Raw genomic sequence first — 19,023 nt, 5'->3', positions numbered from 1 at the left:
CCTCAGCCCCCAGAGTCCGGAAGGGCAACCTTTTTATGCAAATGACCCTTAAAATACTGTTTTCCTTAATGGTCTCCAGGAGTCATTGAGACTCGCGTAGACGCTGCGTCCCGAAGCCAGGGGTGTCAGCCTGTGCGTCAGACGTCACCGGTGGTGACCGTGCGGCTGCACCATCACCTGCAGGGGTGCACGGGGGTGGGTGCTTTCCCTGGCGCCTTGCGAGACACAAAAGACTGACGTTTTTGCAACCTGCGCGCACGGGCTGAATGGACACACGCACGTGTAGCCTTCTCGTGCCCACAGTTACGTTTTCTCTTCCTCCAGCAAACCTGCAGGCGGGCAGGGGCAGCGCTGGAGGCAACGGCCGTCGCCGCGGGAACGGGGCCCCGCGCCCGCCGGCCTCACCGCCTTGCTGCTTGTGTCTTGCAGGTGGTCTTCAGCACGTACTGCAGCCCCAGTGACATCATGGACCTGTTCTGCATTGCCACCGGCCTGCCCCGGTGAGTGGCCCCGACGCCCGCGCCACCGGGGCCCCCGAGGGGGAGGGGCCTGGGAAGGGAGGGCGAGGCGGGGGCGCCAGGGCCCGGCGGGCTCCGCTCACACGTGGGAGCCCTGTCAGACCCGTGAGTGGGACCCCGCGGGCCTGGGCCTCGGCCTGTGCACACGGAGGAGACCGCTGGGCCGACTTGGGCAGAAACTGCCGCCTTAAGAGGGTTTTTTTCTTCCTTTTATTTATTTACTTTTGAAGAAAGGACACAGGGGGGCCGTTGTGTTTTGGCTCTGGTCCCCCAGCCCCGAACGCAGGCGAGATTTTCCATCTCGGGGTGGGGTCGGGTGGCCTCAGGGCACCGTGCGGGAAGACAGGGTTCAGAGGGTAGTCGAAAAGGCCCGCGAGCCCCTTCTAGAATCATCAGAATTCCAGAAAAGCTATTTCCCCAGGTCAGCAGGCTGTTCGAGTGCAGTCTCTCTCCTAACTTTTTTTTTTTAATATTTGTGTATATTTTGGGAGAGCCCAAGCAGGGGAAGGGCAGAGAGAGGGGGACAGAGGATCTGAGGAGGCTCCGCTCTGACAGGCTGTCAGCACAGAGCCCAGTGCAGGGCTCGAACTCATGAACCGTGAGGTCACGAGCTGAGCCAAAGTCTGATGCGCAACCGGCTGAGCCCCCCGGGCGCCCTCTGTCCTAACTCTCTGATTGTAAAGAGTGGTCAGGAGTGGCCGTGGCATGGCGTCCCCCTCCAGAGCTGTGGCCCGGGCCGAGGCCCAGGACGGGACGACCGAGCATCTCGCAGGCAGGGGAGGAAGTTACGTGCCTGGACAGCGAATGGCGGTTTGTAGCTGCAAAACTGGCCCGCGGTCCGGGCCTCTTCCACGGAGCGTTGTGCTGAGTGCTGCATACGTGTAGTTGTTGACAACCCTGGATTTGGGAATCACTCCCCCAACCCCGTGCATGCCGTGGAAGGGCAGAGAAGCTTAAATGACATGGTCAAAGGGGGCGCCTGGGTGGCTGAGTCGGTTGAGCGTCGGACTTCGGCTCAGGTCACAATCTCGAGGTTTGTGAGTTCAGGCTCCACATCGGGCTCTGTGCTGACAGCTTGGAGCCTGGAGCTGCTTCGGATTCTGCGTCTCCCTCTCCCTCCGCCCCTTCCCCACTCATGCTCTGTTACTCTCTCAAAAATAAAGATTAAAAAAATTTTTTTACAAACAACATGGTCAAGGCCACAAGGCTTAGAAGAGGCCCTGGGGCAAGAGGTTGGGGGAGGATTCAGCCTACCCACTCGAAACCCCTTCATAGAGAGCGTGCCCCTGCTTAACACTGTTCCCACAGGGAGTGTGGTCCGGGGGCAAACCCAGCTCGCCGTTGGCCGACATAAACGCCCCTCACTGGCTCACTGCCGTCCCCTTCGTCTCCCAACTCCGTAACTTAGACTTCGTCTGATTCCCATTTTAAGTTACTTAAAAATGGGGGCGCCTGGGTGGCTCAGTCGGTTCAGCAGCTGACTCTTGATTTTGGCTCAGGTCACGATCCCACAGTTTGTGCGTTCAAGCCCCGCGTCGGGCTCTGTGCTGACAGTTCGGAGCCTGCTTGGGGTTCTCTCTGTCCCCTCTCTGTCTCTCTCTCTCTCTCAAAATAAATAAAAATACACTTTAACAAAAATTATTTGCAATTACTTAAAAATGGACAAGGTAAACCCCACTTGGAATCCCGGGTGGCTGCGTGTGTGTCTGGGAGCCGGGCCGGCACCGGCACCCTGTTGTTGTCCTTTGGGCTTGGGGACTCTGACGCGATGTGTCTTCCAGGAACACGACCATCTCCCTGCTGACCGCGGACGACGCCATGGTGTCCATCGACCCCACCATGCCTGCCAATTCAGAACGGTAAGTGTAGCCGGCCGGCCTCAGCTGCTCGGGGTTCTTGGGGCCTCTCTCCACACACGGGAGGGGCTGCACGCCTGTCCTTGCAATTTGCTGCTGTAGGAAAATCCGAATTTAAGCCAAAGGCGGGGTAGGGATGAGAGGGGCCGAGGGAGGCTTGTTCCTTTGCAGCCCAGTCCCTTCCCAAGATAATTACGTTCAGCAGTGCTCAGGAGGACTCGCTGTCTACAAGAGTCCTCTGAGGAGCCGTGGATGGGGAAACTGAGGCACGGAAGGCCAGTGAGGAGCAGTGAAGCCAGGCCCTGGGGCCTCCGCTGCGTGTCTGCAGCTGGGCAAGGCCGGCGAGCAGGCCCACTGGGAACGCCCCTCAAGCCCCACCGTCTGCTGCTCCTGCTCCTCACTGAACGTCTGCTCTGAGGGACATTTGTCACTTGGCCATTGGGGCGTCCCCCCGATGACTGAGCCCTGTCGGCCATTCCACACCTGGAGGAGAGAGCCTGCCCCAGGCAGACCCCGCGCATGCCCCAGCAGCTGGAGGGCCCACTGGTGCTTAGTGATGGGGTGCTCCAAGACCCCCACTGGAGGCCCCCAGAGGGACCCCCGCCCCAGGTGTGTGCACACCGGAGCACCCAGAGGTGGGTGCCTGCTCTCATCCTGGGCCAGAAGCCAGCCCATCAGCCATCCACCCCTGGCAGGGTGTCAGGTCCCCCGGGCCAGGCACGGACCCTCCCCGGCCCAGCTAAGCCTGCAGCCAAGAAGCCGCACCAACCCCGTGGGAGGCACAAAGCCCTCGACGGTCTGGCAGCCGCACTGTCTCCCAGGCTCGGCGAGCCGCGCGGGCACAGTCCTCTGCCGCGCACCCAGATGCCTCCGCCAGGCCTCCCCTCCAGCCGTGCCCGTCGGTCTCCCCAAATTCCGTCCGTCGGGAGCTTCTGCCCCCCACCCTTGGGCTCCGAGCGCCAGCCGGGGGCTTCTCGGAAGGAGCAGCACTAACCGGCTCCCCGAAGACTCCAGTGCGAGTCGTTGAAATCACGGCACACACTCGGCCTGACCAGATGGCGCTTTGGGAGCGGAGTCTCGAGCAGCCGGTCACCACTGACATCCGCGAGACAAAACTGGCCTTGTGGGGGGGGACGTCGTCCTCAAGCCGGTGCTCCGTCAGCACCCAGCACAAGCTGGTCTCTGAGCGAAACGGCCTTTCTCCTCAACAGCAATTTGTCCACAGTTTGTTCATATTCTGTGGCTTCCTAGTGTCTGCTTCGTGCTTTATTCTGCGCCAGCAGCTCTCACTGGGGGAGGCTTTGTTCCCCTGGGGACACCGGGTGGTTTCTGGAGACACTGGCTGTCACAGCTGGGACAGTGGGCGGAGAGCATCCCACTGTGCGAAGGGTGGCCCTACTATGTGCAAGATGGTCCTACTATGCACAGGACAGCCCTCACGCAGAGACTCCCTGCCCAAAGTGCCAGAGGAGCTGAGCTTGAGAAGCCCAGGTTTCTGTGCTCTCTGGCTCTTTCCAGAGCTACCTGTTGTCTGCTCACAGGTCACCAGCCTTCCACCCAGCTGCATGGGAGGCCTCCTGTCTTCCCTCCCCTCCCTGCCCACCCCTCAGGTCCTCACTCTCTGTGTCTGGGCTGGAGAACCCAGAATTTGCTGTTCTCTCGGCCCCCCAGTGGTGGTGGCAAATCTGGGCGGGTGCCCCTTTCCAGGTCACGTCCCACCGGCCCCCAGCAAGCTGTCAGGTGATTCCAAAACGCAGCCCTGGGGGAGAACCACGAATACGAAGTGTGCAAATTGTAAGAAACTGTCCTTGACCCCAGGTTGGTGCTCACCAGAAGCCGTGTCCACCAGACACAGGGCTTTTCTCTCTTGGAAAGTGCTGGAATCTTCTTTCTTCCTGGCAAACGGTGGCCAAGTAGGCCGTGCCTGTGGTCAGGCTGTCTCCCGAGCGTCTTCCACTACTGAAGACATTTGCAGCACTCGCCGGCCCTGTCCCCTCATGTCTCCCCGGCCGCAGACTCAGAAGCCATTTCGTGGGCAGGGGCTGCCGCTGGCGGCGCCCATCCCGCTTGGGTCTCCCCGTCCCCATTCCCGCTCCTGTGATTGTCGGCTTTCCAGAGTCTCCCCTCCAGATCCCGAGGGCTTGAGACTGGCCAGCTGGCTACTCACCAGACGTGGGGCCCCAGCAGCCTTCAGGCCTGTGCTTCTGGGCTCGTTCCAAACCAAATAGCATAACCTTCTGATTCTTCCTTCAAAATACGCCTCCCCTTACCGCCTTCTTAGATGGTCTCGCCAGCCTTTGCTGTGGGCTGTCCTGCCTCTCACCTGCGCTTCGCGGTGCACAGGTGCCTGGTCTGTGTCCCCAGGTGCCCCTCAGCCGAGCCCCATGCACCTGCCCGGAGGCTCGGCCTCAAACGCATCTTCGTCCCAGCGCTCCTGGGCACGGCCTGCTAGTTGGCCACAGGACATTGTCCAGACCCCTCCATCGGGAGCATCGGGCCCCAATCCAGCTGGAACACGTCCCCAAGCCCGCCGACCTGCAGTCCCCACGCCAGCCCCTTCCATAACAGCTGGGCTCCCCACCTCCGTGCACCGTCTGAATCCCGGTCCTTGTCGGCCACCCTGTGGCCCGGAGTCCGTGGGGGACTCCCTGACCCTTCCCAGGCCCCGTGGCTATTCTGTCGCATCAGGGAGTGTTCAGACCGGACTTTAGTAACCCAGAACGCACTGACAACAGGCCGAATTGCTTTCCGCTCTTTGGGAGCCGGTAGGAAACAGAACCGATCGCTGAGCAAGCCTGAGTCCTAATGACCAACACGTGGGAACAGACACAGCCCGCTTTGTGCAGCTGCCGCTGGCAGGACCCTGAGCCGTCTGGGCCGAGGGCTCCTTCTTGGACGGAGGAGCATTCTGGATCCCGTGGCGTCCAAACGACAAGGTGTTGCTTCCTGAAGGTTCTACCCCTTCCATTTCTGCCCCCCACTGCTTCAGACCCCCCTCCGAAGAGAGAGACAGACGCTTCAACCGCGCGAGGAAACGTCAGTGGGGCTCAGCAAGGTGCTGAGGCTGATGCCTCCCTGGAGAGCCCAGGGGGGTGACAGACCACCCTGCTCATTGCACTGAGGCCGTGAGGACTGATGCTCGCTGAGCGCCCTCCCGCCCCAGGCCCCGCCCCGGCCCCCTCAGGCCCACCCTCCACACGTAGGGCCACGCTTCAAACCCACGTGGATTCTCACTAACGTGTTACCTGAACGGCCTGAACCCAGACACCATCGTGACAAAGTCTTTGTAGCGAAATGAACCCCAGGTTCCGAAAAACCAACTTCCAGAAGACCTGCTGAAGCAGGGGCTGTTCCTAAGCGAAGCAGGGCACTCCCCTGGGGGCCTGAGGACGTTGACTCACTTTTCTGCGCTCCGTGCCGGGAGGCGGAATCTGTCACGGAGTTGTCTGTCCGTCACCCAGGATAACCACGCCACACAGTTTTTGCTTTTAAACGTCATTAGTGTTTTCGGTTGTTAAGAGTTTTCCGTGCGGCCGCACCTGCTAGGCCACATGTACGTATCCCATGCGATACCGTTACCTGTGTGAATCCCTCCAGGTTTTCTGCATTTTCCAGAACTGAGCTCACCGCCTGTTGCTGCACAGCTTGCTCTCTTTGCCTAGCAGGGTGTGTCGGGCCCTCCTTCGGGTCCACACTTGCACACTCACCTTCCTCACTGGCAACCGAATGACCCTCTGCGGTGCGGCTGATACATCCTCAGTCCCCTGTGGCCATGGCTGGAGAATTTCTAGAGCTTAGCCGTTCCAACGGCGCGGGAATGCCTGTCCCTCCCGTGCGTGTCTGAACGTGGAACGTCAGCTCCGTGAGGACAGGAGCATTTTTGTCTAGTTCACTGCCCTGTCACCTGTACCTGATGTGTGAGCGCTCCGGGAACAATTTGTTGAATGAACGACCTGAACACAGGACATGGGACGATGTCCCAACGGGCTAGTAAGGTTTCACCTGACATGTTCCCAGATTCTTGTGCCGAGTCCAACGATTGCGTGTTGGCGCGTTAGCCGGTCCCGCCAGGACCCCTTCCCCAAGGCCATGACCGTCCCTACTCGCCCAGCGATGCTTCCTTGTGCCCTTGCAGCCTGCCTGCTACAAGGTATTTCAGTTTTGCTGAACCACTGGGTAAAAAACCAAACCAAATCAAAACAAAAACAGCATCTCTCTTGAGGTTCCTCTTTAAAAACCTATTACGAGCTATCGCCTATTCCTGTCCTTTTGAGCTATTTTCTGTTGGCTCAGTCGCCTTTCCCTTCCGCCCTTGCTGTAAGTCCTTGTGGGTCAGGAGCTGATCTTCTGTGTCCACCCCCTTGGGGCCTCGTGATTCCTGGGGGTGCCGCCAGCAAGAGGCCGGTGCGTGTTCACCCAGGCGACTGGCGGCTGTCAGGAGCCGGGACCAGGCCAGGGACAGAGCGAGTTCCCCGCGTGAGTCAGGTGCTGGCGTGGCCTTGTGCGGTCCATGGTACCGATCCTAAAATCTGTTTCATTCACCACATAGGAACATTATAGAGGAAGCTCACCATTTAAATGATATATTAACAAGGAAGCTCAGAACAAGGAAGCTCAGAACAAGGAAGCTCAGAACAGCCAAAGAAACTAATTTCAGGAAAAAAAAAAACCAAAAAACAAAAACCCTAATCCACTGAATTCTGATTTCTCCCAAGTGCTTATCTCCCGTAGCAGGCATGCCGGGAACACTCTGACAGCGTGTCACAGCGAAGTGTCTTCTGTCTTGCAGCACCCCGTACAAAGTGAGACCCGTGGCCATCAAGCAGCTGTCTGGTAAGGCTCTGCTATCATTTTTAAAATTAAGAGAAAAAAAAGAAGGCTCCAGGCTGCCCCTGTGATTGAATATGTATTAGGTAAGCATTTGAATGGAAAACCCTATGCTACTGTAGAATGCGAAGCCCTATCTTGTATTCCCCCTCTGACGACCCCTCGGGGGCCTCCCTCCCAGGCTGTCCCCACGGACTTAGCAGACCCTGGGTGACACTCCACCTTCGTCTTCCTGGGCACAGAGCCTCTCCTGCACGCTCAGACCAAAGTCTGCACGTCAGACTGCGGGGCATCCGCAGTCCCCAGCCCCCGGGATACCCGGTGCGGTCAGTGATGTTATGGTGGTAAAATCCCATTTCTTTTTGGATCTTTTCTCTCTCATATGCATGATTCATGCATCATAAAACGTTCCCGTTTAAGTGTGTATTGTGATGAGCTTTGAAAAATTCATACCCCCTTGTAACTGTTCCCCAAATCAAGACACAGAACCTTTACATCACCCGACAAGGTTCTCTGATGTCCCTTCCCAGTTAACCGCCCCCCACCACGACCCCTGGCCTGTTAGCAGCTGACCTGCTTTTGACACCGTAGATTTACTTTTTCGAGAGCTTTGTATAAAAGGGATTATATAGGACACGTACTCCTTTTTGACTCAGCCTAACGTCTTTGAGACGTGTGTGTGCGGTGGGTGGGCCAGTAGTTCATTCGTTTTTGTTCCTGGGTAATGATTCATGGTAACGGCTGGACGCCAGTGAGATCACCCATCCACACGTCGAAGGACAACGGGTTATTCCCAGTCTGGGGGCTTTTATGATGAGGCTGCCATGAGCATTCAAGCGGATGGCTTTGTGGGGACATATATTGTCATTCCTCTCGGATCGAACGGGACCGCCAGGTCATAGGGTTAAGTACGTATTTGAAGAACTGCCCATCAGGTTTTCCAAAGTAGGGGCACCATCTTGCCTCCCCACCCACCCTGGGTGAGCATTCCCCGGCCTCCGTGCTCGGAATTGCTGGTCCTTTTTACGTTAATCATTCTAATGGGTGTGGAGTGATATTGCATGTGTTGGAGTTCTGTTTCCCTGGTGACTAATGATGGTGAATGTATTTACTAACCGGTCATAAATCTTGTCTCATGAGCTGTTGTTGTCGACTGCTTTCCCTGTTATTGAACAGTGAGTGGTTCTGATTTACTGGAGATGCACACCCTTAGTCAGACGTGCATCATAAATATTTTCTCCCGGCCTAGAACTTGCTCCTTCATTTTCTCATCCATGCCTTTCAATGAGTAGAAGTGTTCAATTCTGATTAAGCCCAGATTATTGATGTTGCTCTTTTACGGTTTGCGCTTTTGGGACTGTATCTGAGAAACCCTAGTCCATCCCCTCTCTGCGAGGTTTTCTCTTTGCGTTCTTTCTTCTGAAGGTTTTATATTTTTAGCTTGTACCTGTAGGTCTGTCTGTGCTCCTTGCAAGGTGACTTGTGTGTATGGCCTGAGACCTACATCGAGATTTATTTTCCTTTTTAAGTATGAAGTTAATTTAATGTTGATTTCTATAAAGTTGATGGCCACAGAATCGAATTTTGAAGACACGCATCCCGTGCTGGCCGGGATGAGGTGATGACGCACTGCTGTGTCTGCGCCTTGTCTCGTCTTTAAAGTGACAGTGTTGGGGCGCCCGGGTGCTGGGGGGTTCAGTCGGTTACGCGTCTGACTTTGGCTCCAATCATGATTTCACGGTTCGTGGGTTCGAGCCCCCAGGTCTGACTCTGTGCCGACAGCTCAGAGCCTGGAGCTGCTTTGGATTCTGTGTCTCCCTCTCTTTGCCCCCACCCTGCTCGCACTCTGTCTCTGTCTCTCTCTCAAAAATAAACATTAAAAATTTTCAAGACTTAAAAATAAAAAAGAAATAATAAATTGCATTATGCTGCTTCGCAAGGGTGTGGGTCTCAGAGCCATGTGCTCACGTCTCCCGGACCCTGTGCTGGTGTCTTGCATTTTACTGCGTCCTTCATGCATTGTAAGCCCCCAAATCCACTGGGACTCATTTTCGGCTTTCAGCAGTTATAGTTCTTCATATGAATCCACATTTTCATTTTTTTGCTGTACTGTTGGTCATCTGGATTTTGTTTTCTCCCACTAAAGAGTGTGAGCTCTGTCCCGGCAGGCAGTTAAGTGACTCACAACCCAGTTTGATGCCTGTGAGAGCGGTCTTCCGGCTTCGCTAGCACGGCTGAGTGGACCGGGATCCGGGGGTGGCTGGGCCCTGCTGCTAAGGTGTGACGCCTCCGGGGTGTCCCTCGAACTCCTGGAGGTGAGGTTGGGGGGTGTCAGGGGCTCAGCACGCGGGGCCTTAAAGGCTCACCAGGAAGCTGTAATTCCCGCAGGCGGAGCAGAGCATGGAGGCAGTGGGGGTGGTGAGGAGTGGTCGGTGTCCTCGGGCCTCCTGGGTGTCAGTACTCCCCTCCCGTTCACGGCAGAGCCACCTCCCCGCGAGGCGATGAGCCACGGTTTAAGTATTTCATCAGCTGACGGCCTCGGGGTGGTTTCCACCGAAGCCTTTTGGCCGTGATGCTGCAGGGACGTGGGTGTGCACACTCTCATGTGATGCACGTTGAGATGAAGTATTCTCACATATATTGGGTCAAACGCCGTCAGCATCCTGCCACCCCAGCCCCCGGCCTCCCCACAGACCTCCCGTGTGCAGGGCTGATGGGAAGCGGGGAGGGCTCGCCGCCCCAGGGGCCGTCCCCCCACTGGGAGAGGGGGCCAAGGGTCAGAAGTGCCTCGGCGCCCTTGCTGGTGCCGGACCATCCTCTGAGACCGCCGTCACAGTTGCCCAGGGGTTCCCGGCAATAGCCAGGCGCTCACTCACCCTCCTCGGGCTCTCCTCCCCCCCCCCCCGCCGCCTCAGTCCTGCACGCTTCCTGGGGGTCCCTGCTGCACCCAGCCCCCCCCACCCCTGTCTGTGGGTCGGCTTCCAGGCACCGACCTGAGCACTGTCCTCCGTCCCTTGTCAGTCGGGTGAAATGGCCTCGGACGGCTTCCGACCACACTGCGCCTCAGTCTCCCTGCAGAACAGGAATTGGAAAACACACCCCAGTGGGGTTCTTGCGAGGACCGATGGCGGAATTCATGCATGGTGCTTAGCCCGGCGCCTGGCACTCGGCCGGTTTTGTCGGTAATGACCGAGGGCTGCGGTCACGCCTCCCTGGCACTGCTGACATTTCCTAGGACAGGAACCGCCCGAAGGTCGAAAAACGCGCACGCCGCTGGCTGCTGTCACTTGCGAGTCTCGTGCGTGCTTGAGGCCTGGGCACAAGTGCGTTGCTCGTGGGACAGTGATGTTCTCCATAGTGTTTCCGTTCTTAGCACAGCTTCCCTCTGAAGAGCGTCCGGTCTCAGCCTCGGTCACCCTGCCGTGCGCCCCTCCCGAGACGGAAAGGACGCCGCGTGGCAGTGAAGACCAGCCCTGCTCCACTCCCACTGTCTTATCCTAAGGGAATTGCGCCACCCGGTCCCAGCGACAAAGGCAGTGGCACCTAGCACGTTGCTGCCAGACATGTGGGCGTCACACAGTCATTCGGGGCCTTGGGGATCTGAGTCCCGCCCCCAGAATTTGGTGACATGGAAATGGCAGTGTCCGAGCATTAGCTCAAGGACCTCGGGGAGGGCGCCTCTAGGACGGCTGTCTGCCTCTGGGCACGTGTGAGGACCTGGCAGAGCCACGTACGCCCGCGTCCCACGAGGCTGAGATGCGCACACCCAAAGGGCACAGTTTGATGAGCTCGATGACAGCACACACGTGTGTCACCACCGCCCCACTGAGATGAAGGACGGTCTGTCACCCTGAAAAGTCCCCCGCGCCTCCTTTCGAGTCAGTGCCCGCTTACCCTAAGAAACCACTGCTCCGACTTCCGTCAGCACAGACCACTGGGTCCTGTTCCAGTGTTTCGCGGGAGCGCAGTCATTCCGTAGATGCCATTCCGTGTCGGGACTCTGTGAGCATCATGTTTCTAAGACGCATGCGTGTCACTCAGTAACCTGCGTGTTGTAGAGTAGTGTTCCTCCGTGAGTTCCCCGCCGCTGGATCACTGCTTCTGCTGCTGAGGGATGTTGGGTAATTCATTGTAAAAATCGTACAAATTGTGGGCATCTCTGTCCGTTGTCTTGGGCAATAACCCATGAGCGATGTCACTGGAATGTACGGTAAACAGATGCTTGACGGTATGAGAAACGGTTTTCCCCAGTGGCTGTGCCTTGTTACACCCCACCAGCCGTGTGTGAGCCGGGTGCCGCACGTACGACCCAACACGACATCTCAGCTTTTAACTTTTTAGACGTCAAAGAGGTATAAAATCATATGTCATCACGGTCTTTTATAAAATTTTTTAATGTTTATTTATTTTTGAAAGAGAGAGAGAGCCAGGAAAGGGCAGAGAGAAAAGGACACAGAATCCAAAACGGGCTCCAGGCTCTGAGCTGTCAGCACAGAGCCCAACATGGGCCTCAAACCACGAACCTCGAGATCATGGCCTGAGCCGGAATCAGATGCTTAACCGACTGAGCCACCCAGGTGCCCCTCATCATGGTCTTAGTTCACATTTCTCAGATGACTTAATGATTATTGAGCGTGTTATTACATGCCTATTGGCTGTTTGAATAGCTTACTTTGTGAAGTGTCTGTTCTCTGTGTTTTGCTCATATTGTAAACAGGCTTGTGTTTTGTTGTTTGTTTTTTTATTACTGTTTTGTAGGAAACTCTATATTCTGGATCTAATTCATCTGTCAGATATGTGTATGGCAAGTATTTTTTCCCACTTCATGACTTGCCTTTTTCATTTTCTTAATGAGGACTTTTGATGAGCAGAAATTTTTAACCTGATACAGTCTAATTGTTAAATTACTTGTAAAAACTTGTTAAAGTTTTTCTTTTATGTATTGTATTTTCCATGTCTTCCCTAAGAAACTTTCTCCTACCCCCAGGTAGAAAAGACAAGATAAATTTTTAGAAGATTTGAGAATGATAACTGTTATATTTTAGTCTATGATTCAATTTAAATTAATTTTGTGTGTGGTGTGAGGTAGGGGTCAACCCATTTTTTTTTCCTATATGTAGAGTAAGTCATCATAGCGGTACTTGTTAAAAAGACTTCCCTTTTGCCATTGAGTCACTTAGACACCTTCCTAGAGAATTATTTGTCTCTGTGTATGGGCCAGTTTGTAGTCTTTCCATTCTGTTTCATCCATCTGTTATCTATCTTGACACCAATAACACACCGTAGGCTCCATTGCTAGGACTTAGAACCAGGAAGTCGTCCACATTTGTGTTTCTTTTACAGTTATTTTGGTTACATGGGTCTTTTTCTTTTCCCTACAGATTTCAGAATTAGGAATCAACATGTCAGTTTCTTTTTTTTGAATGTTTATTTATTTTTGAGACAGAGAGAGAGAGACACAGAGTGCAAGCGAGAGAGGGTCAGAAAGAGAGGGAGACACAGAATCCAAAACAGGCTCCTGGCCTTAAGCGATCAGCATAGAGCCTGATGTGGGGCTCGAACTCATGAACAGTGAGATCAGACCTGAGCCGAAGTCGGACACCCAACTGACTGAGCCGCCCCAGCGCCCCCATGCCAGTTTTTTTTTTTAAGCCATCTGTGATTTTGATTTGGATTGCATCCGATATAGAGATTAATTTGGGAAAACTAACATCTTAACAATACTCAGTCTTCTAACCCATGAACATGCTTCGCCCCTCCACTTAGGCCTTCCTTAACTTGTCTCAACAGAGTGTTTTAGCTTTCGAGATAAAAGTCCTGCGTATCTTTTGTTAAACTTATTCCATGACATTTTCTGTTTTCTAGTGTCATTGTCAAGGGGATCTGAATTTCATTACCCATTTGTTTTCTGCTTGTTTATAAAAATACAGCACGTTTTCATAAGTTGACACATATCTTCTGTCATTGCTTAATTCATTTCTTAGTTCGGGTAGTTATTCTCTGCATTCCTAGGATTTTCCATAAAAACAATCATATCTTCTGATACTAAAGACACTTTTACCTCTCTTTATTTTTTTAATGTTTATTTATTTTTGAGAGAGAGAGAGGAGGACTCTAAGCAGGGGAGGGGCAGAGAGAGAAGGAGAGACTCCAGGCTCTGAACTGTCAGCACAAAGCCTGACGCAGGGCTTGAACCCACGAACCCTGAGATCATGACCTGATTCGAAGTCGGGTGCTTAACTGACTGAGCCCCCAGGCGCCCTTCTGTTTTTTTATCTCTTTCACTTGTCTTGCCCTGCTTGAGACTCTGATACAATTCAGTAAAAACGATAGCAGGCACCCTTACTTTATCCCAGCCTTAGCAGAAATGCATTCGCTCTCACCACCGAGTGTGACATGAGCCACAGGTGTGTTGTAGATGTCCCTTGCGGGGTGGAATGAGTCTTCTTCCCCTCGTTTTCTGTCAAATGTTCTCTGACAAAAATCTTGATAAATTGCATCAGGCATTGTATTTGCATCTGCTGAGATGGGTTGAGGCAATCTTTTTATTCCTGGGCTTCTAATGCTTTTTATCATAAACAGGTATTGGATTGTGTCACATGCTTTTTCTTCATCTACTGGGTGATCATATAGTTTTTCTCCTTTATTCTGTTCAGATAGTGAATTTCGTTGACTGATTTTCAAACACTAAAACAACTTTGCATTTCCATGATAATTGCCTTTGTATTCCTAGAAAAATACTTAGGAATGAGTGTTTTAAAAGGTATGCAGGATCTCTACCCTGATGTAAGATGTGTTATCTTTTATATAATGTTAAATTTGATTTCCTAATAATATTAAGAATCTTTAAGGATTTTTGTGTTAGTGTTCAATTGGGATATTGGTTTGTAACTTTTTTCTTGTAATGGCTTTGTTATGTTTATATATGGTTATCATGCCCTTATAAAACATGTTGAGAGTGGCGCCTGGGTGACTCAGTCAGTTAAGCGTCCAATTTTGGCTCAGATCATGATCTCATGGTTTATGAGTTCCAGCCTCACGTCGGGCTCTGTGCTGACAGCTTGGAGCCTGGATCCTGTGTCTCCCTCTCTCTCTGCCCCTGCCCCGCTTGCACTCTGTCTCTCTTTTTTTTCTCTCTCTCTCTCTCAAAAATAAATAAACATTTTAAAAAATTGCAGAGGGGAGCACCTGGGGGGCTCACTCAGTTAGGCGTCCGACTTCAGCTCAGGTCATGCTCTCACGGTTCATGGGTTCAGGCCCCGTGTCTGGCTCTGTGCTGACAGCTCAGAGCCTGGAGCTGCTTCAGATTCTGTGTCTCCTTCTCTCTCTGTCCCTCCCCAGCTCGTAGTCTGTCTCTATGTCTCTGTCTCTCTCTCTCAAAATAATAAACATTAAAAAAATTTTTTTTAATTTTTTACATAAAAAAACATGTTGAGAGGTTTGCTTTCATCTCTCTGTTTTCTATAAGATTGTATGTAATTTTAGTATTAGTTCTTCTGTTCATTTAAATGTAATGCATTTATTGATACGACTGAGGTTAGGTTCACCATGTTGCTATTTGTCTTTTATTGATCTTGGGCTGCATTTCCTGTTCCTCCCCTTCTGCCTTCACTAGGGTTAATTGGAGTAATTTTGGATTGTATTTTATTCCTTGTATTTCCTCTATAGCTATAGTTTTCAGCATTAGTTTTTGTTGAATTGCTGTAGGTATTACAGGACACATCCTTGGGTTTGTTGTTTTTTGTTTTTGTTTTTTGTAATTATAGACTTTATTGTTTACAGCATTTTTCGATTCGTAGCAAAATTGAGTGAAAGGTACAGAGAGTTCCCACATAGTCCCCCCCCACCCACTCCCGCAGCCCCTCCCACCGCCGACACCCTGCATTAGAGCTAGTACATTACAGTCAAGGAGCCAGTGCTGGCCTGTCATTGTCGGCCAAAGTCCATAGTTTACGTTAGGGTTCGCTCTTGTCATCGTGCGTGCCCCGGTTCTAATGGATGCAGAATGCCGTGTGTCACCATCACAGTGGCCGTCAGAGCAGTGTCTCTGCCTGAAGAATCCTCGTGTTATTACACTTTTTCATTCGTCCCTCCCCCCAGACTCCCAGCAGCCACCAGTCTTCTTGCTGTCTCCGTGGTTCTGCCTTTTCTAGATTGCTCACCGTTGGAATCCTATAGCATGCAGCCTTTCCAGACTGGCTTCTCTCCCTTAGTAATATGCATATAAGGTACGTCTACATCTTTTCGTGGTGCGACGGCTCATTTCCATTTAGTGCTGAATAATCTTTCACCGCATGGATGCTCTCTAGTTTATTTATCCACTTGCCGTCATGGTTGCCTCAGAGTCTTGGCGATTATGAACAGGGTGGCCCTAAATATCTGCGTGAAGGTTTTGTGTGGAAGTAAGTGTGCGACTCCTTTGGGCAAATACCCAGGAGCACGATGGCTGGATCGTTTGCTAAGAGGGCATCTCACCCGGTGAGAAGCCGCCAGTTGCCCTCCGAACTGCCCGCCCTGCGTCCCGCCAGCCGTGAACGAGGGCTCCTGTTGCCACACGTCCTCACCAGCACTTGGTGTCGTCGGCGGTCCAGACGTTCACCGCTCTCATGGGTGTGCGGCGCTCTCGCATTGCTGTGTGAGTTCGCACTTCCCGAACATAGGATGTGGAGCATCTCTTCCTGTGTTTATTTGCCACCCACATGTCTTCTTTTCGTGAAGTGTCTTTTCAGATCTTTTGCCCATTTTTAAATTCTCCTTAACTTTTTAGTCTATTTAGAGTTAATGTCTTACTGCTTCCCATAAAAAGTAAGAACTGTGTGGGGATCCTGGGGGGCTCAGTCAGTTATGTGTCCAACTTCGGCTCAGATCATGATCTTGTGGTCGGTGGGCTCGAGCCCCGTGCTGACAGCTCAGAACCTGGAGCTGCTTCGGATTCTGTGTCTCCCTCTCTCTCTTCCCCCCCGCTCATGCTTTCTCTCTCTCTCTCTCTCTCTCTCTCAAGAATAAAATAACATTAAGAATTGCATACTCCTCCAACTGAGCCTGCCAGTCACCCCTAAAGATAATTTTTTTTTAATATTTTTATTTATTTCTAGGAGAGAGAGAGAGAGACAGTTGAGCAGGGGAGGGTCAGAGAGAGAGGGAGACACAGACTCTGAAACAGGCTCCAGGCTCTGAGCTGGCAGTCAGCACAGAGCCCGACACGGGGCTCGAACCCACGAACCGCGAGATCATGACCTAAGCGAAAGTCGGACGCTTAACCGACTAAGCCACCCAGGCGCCCCAAAGATAATTTATGGTCACCTACATATGTGTTATGTCTGGTGCTTTTATTGATCCCCGTAGATTCCAGCTTCTCACTGGTGCCATAGGCCTTCAGCCTGAAGAATTTCTGTTTTCTTTTAGCATCTCTGGCAGTGAAGAACTGCTAGTGACTGATTCTCTTGGCTTTTGTTTATCCAGACATTTTTATTTTGCCTTCATGTTGAAAGATGGTTTCTCAGGGTATAAATTCTGCATTCGTGGTTTGGTTTTGGTTTTGTATTTTGAAAGAAGTTTAAGGAAGTTGGTTCCTTTTTTTTCTGCTTTCATCGTTTCTGATGAGAAATCAGCTTTTACATGATCATTATTCCCCTGCAAAGAATGTGTCCCTTTTTTCCCCCGTGGCTGCTTTTCAGGTGTTTTACCTTTATCTTTGGATTCCAGCAGTTTGATTAGAATGTACCTGCCTTGGTGTTTTGTTTGTTTATTTGTTTGTCCTACTTGGTATTTATTCAGTATCCATGGTCTGTAAACTCGTGTTGTCTCCAAATTCGTGAAATTTTCACTTTTATTTCTTTAAACGTATTTTACACAGCATCCAATCTCACCTTTCCTTCTGCGATTCTAATTTCACATATGTTAGAAGTCTGCTATTATCCTGCAGGTGGTTGGCTCTGTTATTTTTTAAAGTCTTTTCTTTCTGCTCTTCGGGTCGCATAATTTCTGTTCATCTGTCCTCAGTTTTCCTGACTCTTCTGTTTACTCAAACTGCTATATTCTTGGGATATGCTTTTAAATTCTACAATCTTAATAGGATTCCTAGTTGTAGATAACTGTCTTGAGATCCTCCATCTGTTTATTATTTACTAGTGTCGTTTTCTTACAGTCCTCTAACATACCTATAATTGCTTCATTAAGTGTTCGGTCTGCTAATGTCAGCACCTGAATCATCTAGGGTTTCTATGGGGTAAATTTTTTTCTTGACTCCATAATACATTTTCCTGTTTCCTCACATGTCTCTTTTTTAGTGTAGATTTACATTATGAATAGTACATTGCAGAGACTCTGGATTTTGTTATCTTCCTCTGAAGAGTGTTCATTTTTGTTCTAACTGGCAGCTAAATTATTGAGTGATCACTTTGGCTTTTTGGTTTTTTAAGTTGATTTATCTATTTTGAGAGAGAGGGAGAGGGAGAAGCCTGAGGTGTTTGTCAGAGCCCTCTAAGTTAACTGGACTCAGACTCCAAGCTTTGTCTGCCATGTGGTTGGCAGCACTGATATGTCTGCTAAGCTCTATCGCCCAACTAGGCACATAAATGTGCAATTCAGAGATAGATTAGGGAAGGAACAGGAGAGTTCTTACAGAACTGGCCACGCCAACCACAAACTTCCTTCTTTGAGCTTTATCCCTTTCATTTCCACTTTCTCTCTGATGAACCCGGGCTCTGCCCTCTGAACCCTCAACCCCGTGAGCCTGCAGCTTTCCGCATTCTACCACCCCGCACGGTAAGCTAACTCCACAGAAGAACTTAGGAGCCTTCTTCCTTTCTTCTCTAGCAGCACAGCTGCGGGGATGCACCATAGTTTATCCAACTAGTCCCCCATCGGTGGACATTGATGTTGCTTCCCACCTTTGGTTATTACAAGTAGTAAGTTAGCCATTTTCCATTCCTTTCGCTACAGCCTCTGCAACTGTGTGCGACGCATCCAAGTCCACAGATGGAGCAAAACCTTTAGTTGCCAGTCTTTATAATCTTTAATAGATTTTTGCAAAGTCTTGTCCTTTGTACTATAATCAATGAGTTTATTGGCTCAGAGTCTCTCCTGCAGAATTCTTCCAGAAACTGGGGCGCCAGGGTGGCTTAGTCGGTTAAGCGTCCAACTTTCGCTTAGGTCATGATCTCGCGGTTCGTGGGTTCGAGCCCCGCGTCGGGCTCTGTGCTGACTGCCAGCTCAGAGCCTGGAGCCTGTTTCAGTCTGTGACTCCCTCTCTCTCTGACCCTCCCCTGCTCACGCTGTCTCTCTCTCTCTCCTAGAAATAAATAAAAAAAAAAAGAAAAAAAAAAAGAATTCTTCCAGAAACTAATCCCATTGTGTTGTTTTGATGTGCTCAGGGTATCATCTAGCGAACAGAGTCCCACCAACGTGTACACCCCACTGCTAGTTGCCAAATTCAAATTCCTCCGGAGCCTCCTCACTAGAATGTCGTGCTCACACCCTTCTTCTTCAAAAGCACAGGGAGAGGGTGTTTCTGGGAGAGGAGGAATGTGTGCAGAGTACCTTTTCCCCGTGGGTAGGTGCCCTCCCGCCCCATCTCTGCAGCCCTAAACGGAAGTATGACTGGGGGAAGGGGGGCCACGATGAGTTTGGCCATGTAGAGCCAGGCTTCTCGCTGCATCGCCCGGCCACCTAAGGCACTCAGAGGATTAAATGACCGATGTGTGCAAGCCACTTAGAACAGGGCCCGGACGGTAGTAAGAACTCAGTACGGATCGTTGCGGTTGCTGCAATCTATAAAACAATGAAGTAAAGCTGCACTGCTCCCTGCCCCAGGGGCAGCT

The 19,023-nt window shown here is 51.8% G+C and overlaps 1 protein-coding gene across 2 annotated transcripts in view; it reads left to right on the top strand.

The window, feature by feature from the left end:
* The first annotated feature begins 433 nt into the window (after positions 1–433).
* Positions 434–19,023, top strand: part of PDE9A (phosphodiesterase 9A) — a 54,109-nt gene continuing 35,519 nt past the window's right edge. For both annotated transcript variants that reach the window (XM_039245492.1, XM_039245491.1), the window contains exons 1-3: positions 434–500; positions 2,300–2,377; positions 7,164–7,207. In XM_039245492.1, coding sequence (XP_039101423.1) covers positions 466–500; positions 2,300–2,377; positions 7,164–7,207 — 157 coding nt within the window. In that variant the 5' untranslated portion in view covers positions 434–465. The remainder of the gene's footprint in view (positions 501–2,299; positions 2,378–7,163; positions 7,208–19,023) is intronic.

Source organism: Hyaena hyaena, unplaced genomic scaffold (assembly GCF_003009895.1).
Source record: "Hyaena hyaena isolate Hyena2069 unplaced genomic scaffold, ASM300989v1 scaffold_254, whole genome shotgun sequence".
Classification (NCBI taxonomy): Eukaryota; Metazoa; Chordata; class Mammalia; order Carnivora; family Hyaenidae; genus Hyaena; species Hyaena hyaena.
The sequence above is the reverse complement of the archived record's forward strand: the minus strand, read 5'-3'. Positions and strand labels throughout refer to the sequence as shown.